The following is a 17,271-nucleotide window of genomic DNA, read 5'->3' as shown; positions in this document are numbered from 1 at the left end:
CTTTTCTATGGTAAGAGTATGATTTAGAGGAGATGAAATCTGTCCAATGTATTAAATTGTATCAAGGAAAGAACTTCAGGACATATCAGTGTTGTAGCTGCGTTTCCTATTAAATCCCTTTACCCAGACTTTGGAGGGTGGGCAGCTCTCTGAACTGTACAGCTAGAGATTTTTTTAAGAAGAAAGATTAATTGTTAGGAATCAATGAAGAAAATTCTACAACTTAAACTGCCCTACATTATACTATCTAAATACTGCAGATCCACTGTATATCGTCATTGCTCATAGCTTTATACTAGTGCAATAATTCGTACACAGCTGCCCCCATCCCTGTGGGACATCTTGGTGGGAGAGGAACTGTGTTTTCCCTGCGCTTGGTCCCTCATTTGTGTTCTCCCTCTCTGAGCTTGGCCACAAACCACCAGAAGGTGCAAAAGTGGTTTTCACACCCAAGGGCCGCTTTTTTATCCCAGCCAGCTGATCTTTCAAGCTCTTGCCCGGGCCGGCTCTACTGCCGTGTTCTCCCCTTCGCCCCCCCAGCACGGCTTGCGGGCAGGAGGAGGCAGCGGGGAGAGCGCTCTGCTCGCCTGGCGAGAGCCCGCTTTCGCTGCCAGCAAAGAGCGGCTGGCGAGCTGCGTCGAAGGAGGACTTTCGTCAGCTCCGGTGCCTGGGAGCACTCGCTGACTATTTATGCATGGTAAATCCGGAGCAAGTTTACCAGTGTGGCCCTAGGGAAGGCTCGGGGAGCCCCGGGTTTCTCTGCCAGCATCACCGGTGCAACTGAGAGGCCGCATTTGGCAAGGGTCTGGTGAGCCCTGTGCTCTGCCTTTTCCCTAGCCCGCCAGGACGGACCTGCTAACGGTGCTGCACGCTGGAGAGGCAAAGGGAAGACGTTTTCAATCACGTCTGCTGTCTGTGTTTGTCAGTGGAAAAAATGTAAATCTCCTGGGGGAGGAGTGGGAACAATTGAATTATTTTATGATGAGGCACAGTAAAACTCATTTTAAAAACTATTGCATAATGTCTGTAATTTATTCACAGAAATAGTCCCAGTAGAGCTAATGAGACTATTATGCACTTAAAATTAAGTATGCACATAGGAGTCGGTAACATCAGAATCTAACGTTGTACTTCTATTTTTTAAAATCTCTTTGTGGAGAAATATCTTTCTTTTCTTTATCATTTCAGAGTTGTTAGAGGTTTAACAGCATGTTCCCAAATGTATGGTGAGCTTTGCAGGAGCAGGCCGAAACTTCTTTTAAATGGAGTCTAAGGGTTTGAGCACTAACAGGGCAGAAAACCTAAAGGAAATGTAATGTTTCCTATTTTTAGTGTCCCGAGGTGGCAGTTCTATAGGGATGTAAGGAGGAAAGCACATAGTGGGGGAAGAATTTTCACAGAATTGGAAACTGAGAAATTGCACCTTCTGGGTCTTCATGTGCTCAAAAATCCGATGTGCTTAGAGAAAATAGTTGGAGAAAGGAACTAGAAAAATATGCTGGTAATAATAACTAGGTGGGAGGCACAAACACTGAAAGAAAAGAGGAGAGAGGTGGTCAAATTTATGAAAGTTGATTTATTTCCAGTAGTCACTTCTTTGACTATTAAATGTATAGCTATATTATATGTGATTTCTACTAGGCTTGGAATTTAGCAACACTTCATCGAGGCATGTCTTAATAACGGGAAGGGAGCAAAATCCAGCAGGATCTCCAGAAAACTGAACAGCTCTGACATACTCCTCTGCTGCCCCAGGAATTTTTTGCTACTGATGCCAAAACAGAATTCATTTTAACCCATGTCTCATTCAAATGAAGTATTTCCTGACCTCCTTTCTTACCACTACATGTTACTGAGGTTTTGAAATTGTCCCTTTTTTGCAATTAAATGCATTCGACAAATGTTTGTGAACAGTAAATCGGATGACTCTGTCTATTAGAGGAGATGCTAGGTGTTCTAGATGATGAATAAGTTCCTCTGCAAAGAACAGCTACCTGTGTGCAAATACATGTCCAAAGACTGCAGAGGTCAGTTGTTTGGAAGAGCTCCGTTAAACTCATTTTCTATTTCTATACCAATATGGATTTTATAGAACAAAAGTATATATAAAAAGGTGGAAATATAGGCGTTACACTAACAACTGGGGGTTTTTTTGCAATTGCAACTTTGCCATTTTTTTTGCAATTTTGCAAAAAAATACTTAGTGTTTTCAGTATGCATGGAGTTAAAAGCATTTATTGCATCCTCTCAAATGCCTGTGATTTGGCTTGCTGTTTGAACAGCACTGCAGGAGTGATGCCTGCAGACATGCCCTTACAGAGCAGCAGCAAGTTAGCCGTGCGTATGCTCCTCGGCGTGACGCTCGGGTGGCCCGTCACCCCTGGGCGAACACGGCAGGCGGATGTTGCAGCTTCACTGCCGTTGCTGGCGGTGCCCTACTGCTCTTTAGCTGCTGGAGAGCCCAACAGAACCCTTTGTACTAAATGGGTGCGTGGGGGGGAGCGGGTGCCTGTAACACAACAGAGGCTTTAGAGAGCGTTACAGACAAGAACAGGACAAAGTTCAAGGTAATGCGCAGGTGGAAATTAGCACTTCAGGCTCTGTCCGGAGTTTTGCACCAGTCAAATGAACATTGCAAGGTGGTTCCTGATATGCACCGTGCATGCAAGCAGCTTGGGTGCAGCTGCCTAAGCGTAGCTGCTGCCTGTAATGGCCCTTGGAGGGCACTTGACATCCATTTCTTCTCAGAAGGGCTTGCACAAGTAGTCTGAAATTGCTGGGTATTTGGGTTGTCTCTCTCTTGCTGTTAGTGCGGAGAAACTGCTCACTGATCTGCAGTGCCTCCAGGCTTAGCCCTGCCCAGGCCATCAAGGCTGAGAGACTCCCCCGAAGTCCAGAGAAAGCACTGTTCAGTGTTCCTGCCTTGATCTCGACAGTCTCCGCTTCTATAGATGACTTTTGGAGCAAAGAAATAATAATAATAATAAAGGATCTTTTTCTGTCTTCTTTACCTTTGGGGCTGAAATTGCTGAAGCTTTGTTCTTCTCCAAAGAGACCTTTAGCTGAGGTCTGTCTGTGTCTCATCCCTCCTTTCCCAAACTGTCTACTCCATCTATAAAAAAAAAAACTCAGAACAGTCCAAAAAAAGATCTGTCGTGACTGCTCTCAGTTATGCCTTCCTGTGTCCCCTTTTGCACCAGTAGTTCACCTTTATCCTTTTACAGAGCTATTTTTTGGCTATCTATCTCCCTTGTTTTTCTTTCTAATCGCGTAGCTGCCCAAACCCTAGTGCTGGCACAAGGGAGGCCCTGGAATCCCGCAGCTGAGGGAAAGAAAGGGGTGAGAAGAGCGCTTTTGAAGGGAGTGCAGATTTAGGTTGGTTAAGTGGGTTATGAAAATATGCCAGTAGTGGGCAGTTTAAGGTTTGCATGGGTTGTTGGAGCTTTTAAGTTATCTTGCTTAGGGTACTAGGATAGCTATATGTTGCCAAAAATTTCTTCAGCAGCTATTAGCTGAGCTCATCAGACCTTTTAGGAATTTACAGTCTCTGCCGTTCTAGCCAGCTGACTGTTTTGCAAAGGTTGTATGAGGAAATTCCTTCCCGACCATTATGCCAGTGAAGCAGAGCTGCCATTTCTGTTCCTCTCGTGGGAAAGCACAGTGTCTCACAAAGGAGGTGAAAGGACCAAAAAGTCACCCTCGGAGCAGGGGGTCTGACACCAATAGCAATCACATTTTTCATTTAATGATTGCTTTTGGCTGATTAAATTGTTTATCAAGCACTGTCCCCTGAAAATAATTAAAATGTTGCAAATGCAGATTTCAAGCTGGGGCCTGATTGTGAACTGTGTAGATATGATTTTGATTTTAACTATTAGCTACTCATGGAATGCGGCTGCTCACTCAGCTCACATGCTCTTGTTTCTTTGCCCTGACATTTGTGATGTTCTTGTGGGAAATCAGTATTTTAAATCCCTTTTGTTGTGAATAAATTTGTGCATGGACTTCTCTTTACAAAGTCTATCAAAAATAAATAAAAGGCAGCAAATACATTTAAAGAATTTAATATTTAAGAAAATGTTAACCCACATCTTTTCTTCATTATTTTCCCAGCCTTAAGTCTTTACTAAGATTAAATACTGGGCCTGATTATGTTCTACAGGATATAAGCTTCATCTGTTCCAAAAATAACATTCAGCTCTGCAACTATTAACCTTTCCTTTTAGAAATAAATGTTAATAAAAAGCAAATAAATGCAACCATGTATTATGCATATTCTTTTTACATATGTTTTACAGAGTTCGTTTAGTAGAAAGAGGATCTCCACATAGTTTGCCCCTCATGGAGTCGGGAAAAGTAAGTACTGAAAGATTTGAACACATCTTTTATGGTAAATATTTTCTGTAACTTTCCATTTGTGTTCATTTTTGAAGTAAATGTAGCGTTCAGAAAGACTTTATCAATCATGCAGACTGAAGACCTGTCTTCTTTCCTGGTGGAGTTACAGCATAATGGCAGTATTACTGATTTATTGATGCTCTCTCAAAAGCTAAGCCTCCTTCTCTTATGCCAGAATCATTTCCCACTACTGAGAATGAATTCCATCCTCCTCACCTCATTCTTGAAAAGAACAACACATGCAACATTCGTAAAGGCAGTTTTATCCATGTGTTATCCATGCCTCCATCCATCCACCTCCATTGAGAACTGGACTGAGATCACCAACATTTTACTCATAGGCTCCTGACCATGTGCAGAGGGGACATTTGCAGGGGCAGCATCTTTGTGGGGCAGGCTGTAAAGGTCATGGACAGGCCCTCAGAGACGCTGGAGGTCCTCCCAGCTCTGCAACTGGCCAGCTGCATGCCCGTGGGCCGGTGACGGGGCACTGTTGCTGCACACGCTCTGCCTTTGGGACAAGGAGGTCCCACAGCTACTGCACCAAGCCACCGAGACAGTCCCAGCTCACTGACTGCCCTTGACACTGTGAATACTCATCTACAGCTTCCTGATTTTATCTCTGCAAACAGTCGTGGTCATAGGATGCTCCCTTTTCTACTCCAGGGTTTACATCTGCGCACCTCTGTAGTGTTTGAATGGCCAGTGCGTGAAGTCACTGGCAAGAGCCAACGTCTTAAAAGATTTCATGGTGTCCTTGGCTTTTCATTTCATGCCAAAGTTTCACATGGATAGGGGTTTTTTTATAAATAGTTTCATCTAGTACGTACTACCGGAGAGGCTTGAAGTCTTTTGATGGGGTTTTTATAGTGTCGGTGAACATTTGATTTCTGAGGAATTTTCCAGGAGAGAACACCTTTTACAAAGAGCTGTTGTAGCATTTCCCAAATATCTCAGAATTTATTACATTTATTGATTATTTTAATTTTTTATATGTCTACTTTAACTTCTTAAGAATAGCTACTAGTTTCTTATGAAGGTTTGGGAGGAAGAAGAATCAGCATATGATTACATATATGATTACATATGATTATATATATGATTACATAAGTAGATATCGTTTGCTTTCTCACTGTCTCATTTTTTACTTCAATAGATCCTCCCAGGAGTACGTATCATTATTGCCAATCCAGAAACAAAGGGGCCCTTAGGAGATTCTCATCTTGGTGAGGTGAGTCATGAAAACTTACCTTTGTACACTCTGAACTAAACTGCTGGGATAAAGCCGTCCTCATGTATGTTTAATGTATGTATGTTTCCCATAACACATATTATTAAATGCCAGGTTAAGAAACTTGTAACTGATACAGATCTGTATGATGTATAAAGTTTACACAAGATATTTATATCACTCTTAAGATTTTTGTTAACATACTTGATAAATACTGATAATAGCTCGAGTTTATGTAAAATTTGAAAAAATAATCTGCTTTTTCCAACTACATTTTGTACTTGATGCTTGACTAGTTCTGATGAAAACTTACATGAAAAAGTAACTGTACTGATAGGTCTAATTTCAGCTAGATGGGTTCTAATGTTATTCTCTTCATAATCATTGTGCTTCAATGCACTAAAGTATTCTCATTAACTGAGATGAGCAAGGCTATTTTTCCAATTTATTTTATGTTTTTGGGAGAGAGAAGAAAAATGAAAATGTTTATTCTCAGTGAGCAATTAAAGATCTAACTAACAAAATAAAGAATTTGCTTAGTCATAATTAAAATTACAGTCTAACCTGTGAGATTTATTTGTAAGATTTCATTACTATGAAACTGTAAATTTTTCCGTGATGCCTTAAATTAGATGAAATAAATCCTTCTCTATCAGTGGAAGCTCCCCGGCCTCCCCCACAAAATAATTTCACCCCTATTTCTTGTGTTGTACACAACCCCACCGCCCCTGCTGCTGTTGAAGGTATCTCTCTGGTTGGTATTCCTAGGGGATGCCCTGCTGGGGTAAATGCCCTGATCCTGCAGTGGGGCACTGGGGAAAAAGTGCTGTGGTCTGTGGGCTCTGCTGGAAATGGCCACAACCCAAGCCACCCTCAGAGCCAGCCAAGCCGTCCGAGGAGTCTCTGCAGCCTGAGGGCAGCCCGAGGCCGAAGGCCGCGGTGAAGGTGTCCCTGCTTGCACGCGGTTGTGAAGCCGGTGTCCCCTTCCAAGCGGCACCGCTCTGACCTGCACTCTGACTTTAGGGGGATTAAATCTGGGTATCGGCTGTGCCTGAAACTGGGTCAGTTACTGTTTCAGAAACAGTGTTAAAAGGCATTATAATATTATCTACTATGACTAAAAATATTTGCATCAAGAATTTTCAATAATGCTTCATTCTGGAAAGCTACTTTAATTAATACCAGTATAATTGCTTTTAACTTAGATATGGGTTCACAGCACTCACAATGCCAGTGGGTATTTTACCATATATGGAGATGAATCTTTGCAATCAGATCATTTTAATTCAAGACTCAGCTTTGGAGACACACAGACTATTTGGGCTCGAACTGGCTATCTGGGGTTCCTGAGAAGAACAGAGCTTACAGATGCAAATGGAGGTAAGAGGTTTCTTGTCACCTACTCGAGGTCTGTGCACAGAATTGGGACAGCGTTAGCAAAGCTGCAGGTTGTCCTGAGGCTGACGCACTGTGTCTCTTAGCCTGCACTGACAGATATGTTCATTCGGTAAAGCCTGTACACCTCCAAAAAACCCTTTGTTATGGCAATCAGAAACTAAACCAATGGGTAGTTTTGCCTGCTGAAACTCTTAGTTGTTTTCCCCTTGCGATTACATAGGTACCTGTGTTTTCTATATGGACTATAAATCCCCTCAACCAGTGATTTTTTGGCACTGTTAATATGCCCAGTGCTTAAGCTTGAAAAATAAGAGATATTTTTAAAATATCATAGTTTCTCTCTTTTTTGCTGTCAGATCTGCAGGAATACATTCATAGGTATGCAGAAAGCCTTGTTGTGACTCTAAGCCCTGTCCTTCCTGTGAAGACCACCTTCTTGGATAATTCCTGTCTTATTGTTGTTGTTATTATTATTATTATTATTAATAGAAGCTGTCCATTTCTTGAATTCCTCTGTCATTAAAACTGCAGTGGAAGGTTACCGACATCCAACACAAGGCGTAGCCTGCAAAAGAAGCTACAGAGTATTTGGTTTTCTGTCAGGGAACTAGAGGACCTCGCATTTTGTTTTTACAACATTCCTTATCTTGTGTACACATGTAAGCAAACAAGTGCAGCCAGGCACACAAAGTCAGTAAAAGTCCCTGCTTGGGAAACCGCTACTTCACTGTTATTTTTGCAGAACGCGGTGTCATGAGCAGAGGCTGGCGGAGGTGGTAGCCGAGGTTGTTGGCAAAGTATCGTTTGCAGTGATGCTGCAGCCACTCACGGGATTGATCCCAGAGCCCCTGTGTCAGTGCAATTAGAATAGAAACTACTCAGCCACAGAGTGAATTCATCAAATCTGAAAGCATTTTAGTAATTACTCTGGATTACGACTGCTGTCTATGTCCTTGTGTTAACATCTTCCTGAAGAGATTTAATTTCAGTCGTGTGGGCTTTTCTCATTCCATAATGGTAACCCAGCCTTGGGAAAATACAGGATTCTCTGAGGATATCACAATTTTAGTGTCCAAAAGGCTTAAATCTTCCCCTGGCAAAGAGCTGCTAAGCCTCTGTTGTCCTCCCATTTCTAGCTTCCTGTTGAGAAAATTCTCTGTCCTGTGTTAGTGGTTGAGGCAGTCTTGCCGTTGCATTACCACCATGCAACTATCTGAATTAATATAAACTACCAGTTATCTGCTCTTACGTCTATTAGCGAATATTATTTCCTTCATAGATGACATAAAGTAGTTTATTATTGGCCTAATATCTTTTAAAAAGTCTCATTTCAGCCTCATTTATTTCTTAAGTCAATAAGAACTCATACTCTAAAAGAATTATTCTTCCATGCTTGCCATTTGTCCTAATGAGCGTTTTGACATCTAGTACAGAGTTCTTATTTCTAGTTTATAGAGAATCACCTTTGTGGCCTTAAGCATCAGTGTTGAAATTCTCAAAGCTACTGCAAAAGCATATTTTGTAGTATTGAGGTCAAGTCTATCCTTTCCCCATGAAAAGAGAGAGAGAGAAACAGGGAGTCTGTTGGCTACTTAGGGAACCTTAAAAAGAGGAGTCTGTTCAGCATCTGCTCTTGAAAGAAACGGGAATTTGTCCCACTGTCTTTGGATAAAGACATCTGTCTTTCTCTTCTTCAAATCAGAATAGTGTTTTGTGTTCCTGTCTTCTGCTTTCTGCTGTGCATTGCATTGCAGTAGTGCAGAATGTTCGTTTGCTTGGAAATCACTTTGGGGCTTCAGAAATTCAAGGATAATTTATAAAAGTTATGTTTATTTTATTTATTTATTCATGTGAACATTTTTGTAATTTAATATACTGGAGAATAAAATCTTTCTTTTTTTTTTCCTTATGACTAGAACGCCATGATGCACTTTATGTTGTGGGTGCATTAGATGAAGCCATGGAGTTACGAGGGATGAGATATCATCCGATCGATATTGAGACCTCTGTAATTAGAGCACACAAGAGCATCACAGAATGGTAAGGATTATATAACAGTGCGGCTCTTACATAAAGCTGAAGTATCTATAATGTCTGGGGGTTTGCCTGGATATTGCAATTGATCCAGGAAATGGTCTGTCAGGATATTCATAGAATTTATTACTCAGCTGCAAACACATCTTTAGGTTGAAACTTCTCACATGCAGATTTAATCAGGAAGGACTGTCTTCTGTTAAGATCATTCTGTATGTTTCTTTTTTGTGTTTTTAAGTATGCATGAAGGATTAAGGTTTTAATTAGAGAGAGCCAGGCAGCTCCCAGGTAAGTCAGTAGCTATTCCTTGGAGTTTTAGGCTTACAGTCTAATCAGAACAAACAAACTGGCGTAAGTGCAAGCTTTAAGAGCCTTATTAGAAAGAGCAAACAAGCAAACATTAAAAATAAATGAACACACTAATAAACTTTATTAGTGAACACACTGTTACTTTCCACTTGGTTATTAATAAATCAAGAAGTGATCAAGGTCACAATGGAAACTGAATCAGTAAACCAATAAGTTAATAATGGTGTTGTCTTAATCAATGTATCACATCATCAAATGCACACAGCAGGTAATCATTTCTTGAAGCTGACAAAGGAACAAATTGCTTTTCATTATTCTTGCATCAGAAGACTGAATCAGGTAGTTGTTTTATTTTGATCTAACTGCAGCTCAGCTCCTTTCCTTTCAACCAAAAAATACACTGTCTCGACAATCAGAGCAATTTAGCTAGTATGAGATGTGACCCGCCATTTTTCTTTTCAGTCCCAGCTACAAGGTGCAATCTGGAGCAGTAAACTTAATAATGAAGCACAGAGACCATACTGGTTTCTTTAGTCAAAACTCCTTGCTTTTTCTTACATATCTATTACAATCAAGGCCATTAATTGCTTGGCTGACTGCAACTGAGGTTCTGTCTTGTTGCAGCCTCCATAGAGCATTGGCATAGCTGGTAGGGTCTCATCTCTGCCAAGCCAGGCATTAGGGTGGAGGATACTCAAGTCCTCATGTAGACCAATACAAACACTCTAAGGATACTGTGAAATTCTCCCTTAAAACCTGTCAGATCAATATCAGAGTGGATGAAGTCTTCAGATCAAGCTATTTAGAGACAATTCTGTTATGACGACCACAGATTTTAAGGTGAAATATATAGCAGGACTGGAGACAAGGAAATTCATAAATTCCTGTGTTCAGCAATACCTGTTTGTCCAAGATTTGTATGTCTTCAGAGTGTGGGCTTATGAGCAGTAGGTAGCTGTATCACACTGCAGAAATGGTCGTCACTGGTTTCAGTGACCAAAAATTATGTTTCTTTTCTCAAGAGAGACTATCGAGCACTCACTGGGGTTTTTTCCATCCTTCCCTTCCCTTATCATGGAAATCCTGTGTGGGACAGCAGCAACTACAAAGGTTTGGGGTAAGCTGGGGTAAGAGAAGGGCCGTTGGATTTCCACGAGGAGGTAGATGTACATGCAGATACCTCTCAGTGCCTTAACCCTGCCTGGCATTTGCATGATAATGTACAAGGCACATATGTGGAGAGAGGTTTCAGAAAACATTACGTGATACTATTACTACCCCTTGCCCGCAGACACAGCCAAAGTTGAAGGTCTTTAGGCTTGTTATCACCAGTAAGAGAAATTGCTGGTGAATGTTCTCTGAGACATTCTCAGAGATGTTTCTCTGATGTGGTCCTTGTAGAAAATGGATACACACTAGTTCAGAGCAACAGCATCTGTTTTGCTTAAGTTCCCAACCTCTTCCTAACCAGTGATCTGCCTAATGGTCCTCTTCAGCCACCATCATCGAGTGTTGTGTTTATTCACAGTGTTTGTCTTGACTGTCCTTGATTTTTCTCACTTAATTTCTGTTTCAGCTTCTTCTAGGTCCTCCCCTTGTCTTTGGCAAACACCCCGTGAATAATAGCCAGGAAAATCTATCTTTTCATATATACCATGTACATGCCTTTATTTGGGGTGGTGGCATAAGTCTCTGTTTTTGCTGGAGGCTACTGTTGTTTCAGTTATGATGATCCATTAGGGATTTAACTGCATTGGTATCTGTTGCAAACAAAAAGTACTGGGTATGTCCAGTCGATAGAGTCTAAAAATAGCCTCAGCTTCAAAGAAGCACATGTTCATTTTGAGACATATAACTCAGTTAAGGGAAACAGTGACTTGTTGACTGGATATATGATCCTGCTGTGCAACTCCTGTTCTTGAGCATCTGACCTAAAGGTCATTTAAAATTATTCTTTTCTCTTGGCCATTTTTAGCAGCATAAAATCGACAGCCCTCTAACTCTGGACCCCGTGTGGCTTAACATGTAGCAACCAAAAGAATGGGACACAGTTCATTTCTGTTGTGATGTCTAACTAGGCCATGCATTTTCAAAAGTGTTTTTAATAATGCAATATACCTTTAGAAATAATGTATGTGTATGTAACTGAATTAATGCACAGTGCTGGCTCTTTTAAATTTCAATCCCTTGAAACAAGAACAGAACATAGCTTCTTTTAACTTGGAAGGAAGTCATTTTCTCTTGTACGTAATGACAAAATAGGTAAAGCTACACAAAACATTCGGAGAAGAAAAACATTGTGGCCCTATTTCTCTGGAGGCATTTCAACATCTTCCTTGCTATTCCTGAAGTACTGAGTGGAATGGAAGCTACAGCAGGGGCCTTTCCAGCTCAGCATGTTGGCTGTGCTGCATCTTTTGAGCGTGACTCTGATTTTTGAGAACGTGCAGCCCTCCGGGGTCCCTATTTTTTTCTCACAGCTACAAGGGTAATAGTATTCCTAACAGATACATGCTGGCCAATATAACTTCATCTCAGCTGGTGGGAACACAGAAGGCAGTCTTTGTTTGTACTTACAGCAGTCACCAGTGGGTTATAACCATGATTAGTGAAATGGTTTTTAAATAAAATAGAGACCCTCTTAGGAGTGTCAGTGACGCTAGAACTGACAGCAGCTTCATGAAGGTTTAAGGGATCAGTCTTTTGGACTCTGATGCACCAACTCATACTAAGCCGTATTTTTTAGAGGCCTGCTCCTCAATCTTGCCATTAATTTCTTTCCCAGGTAACAAGCTAACAGTAGTTTAAAGCATGAGTTTAAGTGTTAACTGATGTTTTAATAAAACTTCCCAGGCCTTTTTGTTAAAATATGTGTAATATTAATTTGGATGTTTGCACAGCAATCCATCAAAATTGTAGGACCTTACTGGAGACAGTCACCTGTGCAGGCAGATACTTCATTTTGTTAATATTCAGCTTCAATCAATGCTTACTAAACCTTCTGTAGAAATGTAATTGCAAATTAAAATTAGTTTCAGAGCAGTACCAAGTCAAAAGGAGGCTGCACAGCCTTCCTTTGACTACCCGTTAATTTTCCAAATCAATAGTCACAAAAGAATTTAATCAAACAATACTTCAGTGGGATCTGAAAATGAAATAAAATTTAAAAAAAACAAGTACTTTTCTTCTTAAATCTACTCTTTCAAGCATCAGCATAAAACATATTTTTATAGCTAACTTCTGGGCAAAGATGTGTTACCAAAGCGCAGGGATTTTCAGAGTTGACTTAGTAGACCAAAACAATGCACTTGTGCCTCAATCAACCATTGACCTGAGGGTAAGTAGCTCTTTTCTGAAGTTAGCTTGTATATGTAATATACTCAAGCTTTCAGATGCTTCCTATGCTCAAGACAGTTGTGAAAAATTATCCCCTGATTTTACAAGGCAAGAAGGATAGAGTACAGCCTTTACGTCCAAGTTATAGGTGTAGAATATTACTACTTACATGACGGAATAGAGTAGAGCAAGAAATAACAATGGTCCGTCTGTCCTAGACACCCACAAGGACAGCTCCTTGTGGCTCCTGAGTCCTGCTGACCTCCTGTGAGACTTCTGAGGCCTTGGAGACGTTTGAGAAGTGGGGTGGAGGAAGGAGGGAGGGAGGGGGAAAATACGCTAGACTTTCCTTCCAGTCTCCCATATGTGGAAGGACAACTTCTTCAATGTCTGGCTTCAGAATGGAATCAGACTGTTTCTTACTGCCTCCTTACGTGACAGGCAATGATTAGACTCAAGTTTCTGTAAAAAGTTTATTCAAATGTTTAATATTGCGGCAATATTAAAGCGAGGGCTAATAGAGCTGGGTTTTTGTCACAGCAGTGGAAAGAAACAGTATGCAATGTGGACTGAAACCAGTAAAGAGAATTAATACTACTTTTTCTTTCATTCCAGTGCGGTGTTTACCTGGACAAATTTATTGGTCGTTGTAGTTGAGCTGGATGGATCAGAGCAAGAAGCCTTGGACCTGGTTCCTTTGGTCACCAATGTGGTCCTTGAGGAACATTATCTGATTGTAGGGGTGGTAGTGGTTGTGGACATTGGTGTAATTCCTATCAACTCCCGTGGAGAGAAACAACGTATGCACCTACGAGATGGATTTTTGGCAGACCAGCTAGATCCCATCTATGTGGCCTACAACATGTAGTCTTGTACCTTAAAGCTTCCATGGACTTTACTATAGATGTATAAAATTTTTTGGTGTCCACTAAAAAAATGTGCAGATAAGATGCTGACACTCATCAGAATGGAACTGTTTCTATTATGACTTTTCAAAGCAGTCACGATTGGCAGGAAATAAAATGTGAAATGTTTTATTTTACCACTAAATTTTAGAACAGAAGGACTATGGGGTAAGGCCCTTCAGTTTGTTGGAAAAGCCCATTTTAAACTTTTTTTTTTTTTTGCTTATTGGACATTACTGCTTTCTGAGTAAATGTGGCTTTGTATTTTACGTTAAGTAAGCTGAAGTAGACTTTTTTTTTTATTCTGCCCTCCAAATGGATTCTTTTTAAACAATTTGCATACTAATACAAAGACTTGTTTTGTTCATTTGTTTTAATATGTCATAAAAAGCTGATGAATACAGATCCGTTACTAATTTAAGCCATTTTAGATTCCCACCTGTTAGGAAACTACGTAGTGGTACGAGGAGAATACCCAAAGTAGCACCTTCCAATTAGAGCTCTAGCAGCTTTCTGTCGGAGAGGCCGAAAGCACAAAGGCCGCAGAGCCTTTGCGGTTGGCGTTAGAATGGAAGAAATTTATAAATAAGGTGTATTTCGGCGATGAACTTGCAAATATCTTTGTACTAAACTAAAAAGATAAAATAAGTTAACTACTTCTTCTGTAATTATGTACAAAACGTTTAATTTATTTTGATCTCTTTAGAAGTATAAAAGAGAAAAAGCATTCAAGAATATTAAACTCTTGAAATGTTTGCTAATATAAAAACAAAGTGTTGTATTATCTTGAGTGGATAGTATCACATCAAATATATATATATGAAATATAAATTCACTAATGACAAAAGATTTTAAAGTTTAAAAATGCAGTACTTGTCACTTGCATGGTGTCTCCCACTGTAGATAATCAAATGTTACTCACAAATTTTTTGAAAAAAGCAATCCTGGATTGCTAAGTATCCCTGTCTAAAAGAATCCTCTAGATACCAGCAAGTGGAATTATTGCTGCCTTTAAGGCAGTGAATGAATTTAAAACTAAAAAATGCACTACAATAATTTTTTTTTTCTTTGCCATGGAGGCAACAATAAATATTCGTGCTGGCATGTGCATACACTTGTTAGACTTAGAAAAGGCAGGTTGAGGAATAGCACTGTTGTCTAGCTGCAGAACTTTGTTGCACAATTTTTTCATTGTTTTAGTTGGTGTTTTTATTGCTATAAGGAAAAGTTTTGGGGTTATTTGCACAGAGTTATCAATTTGCCTCTCGGCTAGATCACATAGCTCGGTGGCCAATGCATCCAGTTTACATTTACAGAAAACGATTGTTTCGATGGTCTTTAATTTATTCCTTAACAGAGAGGAGCGTACAGTCACTACAACTGATTTGGCACAAATCGTGCATCTGCTAACTAGTCCCTAAACCAATTTAAAAAAAACAGAGGAACTGAACTGCCTGTTCTAAAGAACGGAGTCCCGTGGCCTCCCACCTGAGGCCATCCGTGGGAGAAGAGTAGGAAAACATGCATCACAGCTGCCTTCATTTTACTACCTTTGGATAAAAGAGAGGTTTGATCCCCCAGTTCCCTTGTCTTCCCTGCAGCCCTTTTCTTTTAACCTTTCCGGTCCCTTCATGTGGTTGTAACCAAACTGACCTATTTGTGAGCAAGAGTGGGATTTACCAGCTGCAGTCCAAGAATGCTTTTCTTAGTGTCCAAAATACGTTCATGTGCTGGCTCTCATTACGGGATATGCATGACTAAGATCGTTGCAGGGCAAATGTAATCATGTTCATAACACGTCCAAGGGACGTATTTTGTCTGTACAACAAATGGACCCCTGCTACTGATAGTTTTGTTTGGCTTCTGAGTCTCAATGCTGGTTGTTTAAAATCTTTTTAAGAGGTAGGGACATTTTAGTCTGCATGTACAGTACAGAGCATCTTACCACGTCAGCCTTGTTTTATTTCAGACCACCCTTTCCCACTCCACTGTCCTGTGAATATCCCTGTTCATGCTCTGAAGACCAACCCTATAGTTTGTCAGATTCATTTTCTGCTCCCTAAAAAGAATAAAATCTGTTCTTAATGGCAAGTTGCTGTAAGGTTTCAGACAAGATGTTGACTGATTACAAACATAATTGCAGTGTGTGAACTAACTTGTGAAGTCCCGCTATCGCTGATCTCAGTACTGCGAAACAAATTCAGCTGTCATTTAAGGCGTCACTTTAACCTTCACGAAGTCAACTTTGCATTTGTAGAGCAAAAAAGACCTGCAATGCAGTTGTGAAACGCAGTTAATAACAGCTCTCTTCTGCAACCTGTCATCTGTGGTTGTTAAATTCTGAGTTAAGAGAAATGATAAACTGAGTTTCTGGTTTTGTTGTGCAAGCAAAAGGAAGGAAACATTTAAGCACCATCAGACTGAGCAATAAAGAAGGATTGTTCTGTATTAGAAATTGTACTGTAGATAAACCATTCATGAGAATGTATAAAATGTTTGTCTTGTGACCTTGTGCTTTTGAAGTCAGACAAAACCATGTAATCAACTCGATGCACATGCACAAAAAAGAGGGTACACAATGAACATTTAAACACAAAACTAATCAAACAGGAGCAGATTCCTCATGGTGCTTGTTTATTATATATATTTAATCCTGCTTGACACTTTACCCAAGGGAAGACTGTCCCTTTTATCAGTTGAATGTTAGCAGCGTTATTTCATAGAGTGTGGTGACTGGTTAGAGAAATTCATGTAACTCAGCCAATCACAGTTTCAAACAAAAATTTTTATGTGCAAAGGACAGCAACCTTCTTGTATGTTAAACCACCAGTACGCTTTGTACATCTGTGATAACGCCTGTTTTATATTCAAATGAACAAATAAAAGCTTTTATTTTTGTTGCTCTGAAAATATCAGTTTCTTAATTAGTCATCTAGAAATGAGCTTCCTAGAGCTGCCTGAGCTCTGTGGAGGAACACTGATAGCGATACTGTAATTTTATTTTGTTTACCTCTCTTGTTGCATAATTTATTAGTACAAATCATGATACTTTTAACAATGTTTAAATACTGGTGTGGGCATTTATTGCTGAAAGACTTTCATATGGCAACAAATGTTTTTTGTGAAATGTTTTTTTAATTCTTTTTAATATATTCAAATATACTGTTCACATTTTTGCTGAAAGTGTAAAGATTATTGTAAGCTTGGTAACATTTTGTGAGAAGCAATAACAAGCATTAGTACTGTAAAACTCCTCCAATTTGTCACTTCTCACTTTTGTTGCAAGGTGGCATATTGCTGATCAATCCCTTACGTTACTGAGCCAAGTGCTCACCTTTCTGATGGAGCTTTCTGCCAGTGTAAAAAAGATGGGTAACTGGTTTGTCACAAGCCCAGGGCTAGAAAACCTCTGCATAAATGCAGAAGCTTTGGGTGGCCAGGCAAAACCACCAGGCAGTGTGATCTGCCTATTTCCATTAGCCCTTTGCAAGGATAACGTGGTTTCTAGGGCTCCTCTGGTTCGCAGCCAGTAGCAGCTGCTACAGAAGACAGGACTGGACCTAGCTCCCGTTTTTGAGATGTGACTTCAGCGGATGAAACGTTAGGTCACCCCTTTCTTTGGCAGTTCAAGAAGAAGTTCAGCTGAGTAAAGAAGTTCAG

The 17,271-nt window shown here is 40.2% G+C and overlaps 1 protein-coding gene across 11 annotated transcripts in view; it reads left to right on the top strand.

Moving 5' to 3' along the window:
- The window catches only part of DIP2C (disco interacting protein 2 homolog C), a 328,593-nt gene extending 312,072 nt beyond the window's left edge, over positions 1-16,521 (top strand). For all 11 annotated transcript variants that reach the window (XM_064505765.1, XM_064505764.1, XM_064505770.1 and 8 more), the window contains 5 exons: positions 4,299-4,356; positions 5,555-5,629; positions 6,835-7,009; positions 8,944-9,067; positions 13,322-16,521. In XM_064505765.1, the coding sequence (XP_064361835.1) occupies positions 4,299-4,356; positions 5,555-5,629; positions 6,835-7,009; positions 8,944-9,067; positions 13,322-13,574 (685 nt within the window). In that variant the 3' untranslated portion in view covers positions 13,575-16,521. The remainder of the gene's footprint in view (positions 1-4,298; positions 4,357-5,554; positions 5,630-6,834; positions 7,010-8,943; positions 9,068-13,321) is intronic.
- The last annotated feature ends 750 nt before the right edge of the window (positions 16,522-17,271 follow it).

This window comes from Dromaius novaehollandiae, chromosome 2 (genome assembly GCF_036370855.1).
Source record: "Dromaius novaehollandiae isolate bDroNov1 chromosome 2, bDroNov1.hap1, whole genome shotgun sequence".
NCBI lineage: Eukaryota > Metazoa > Chordata > Aves > Casuariiformes > Dromaiidae > Dromaius > Dromaius novaehollandiae.
This window is presented reverse-complemented; position numbering and strand designations above follow the sequence as displayed.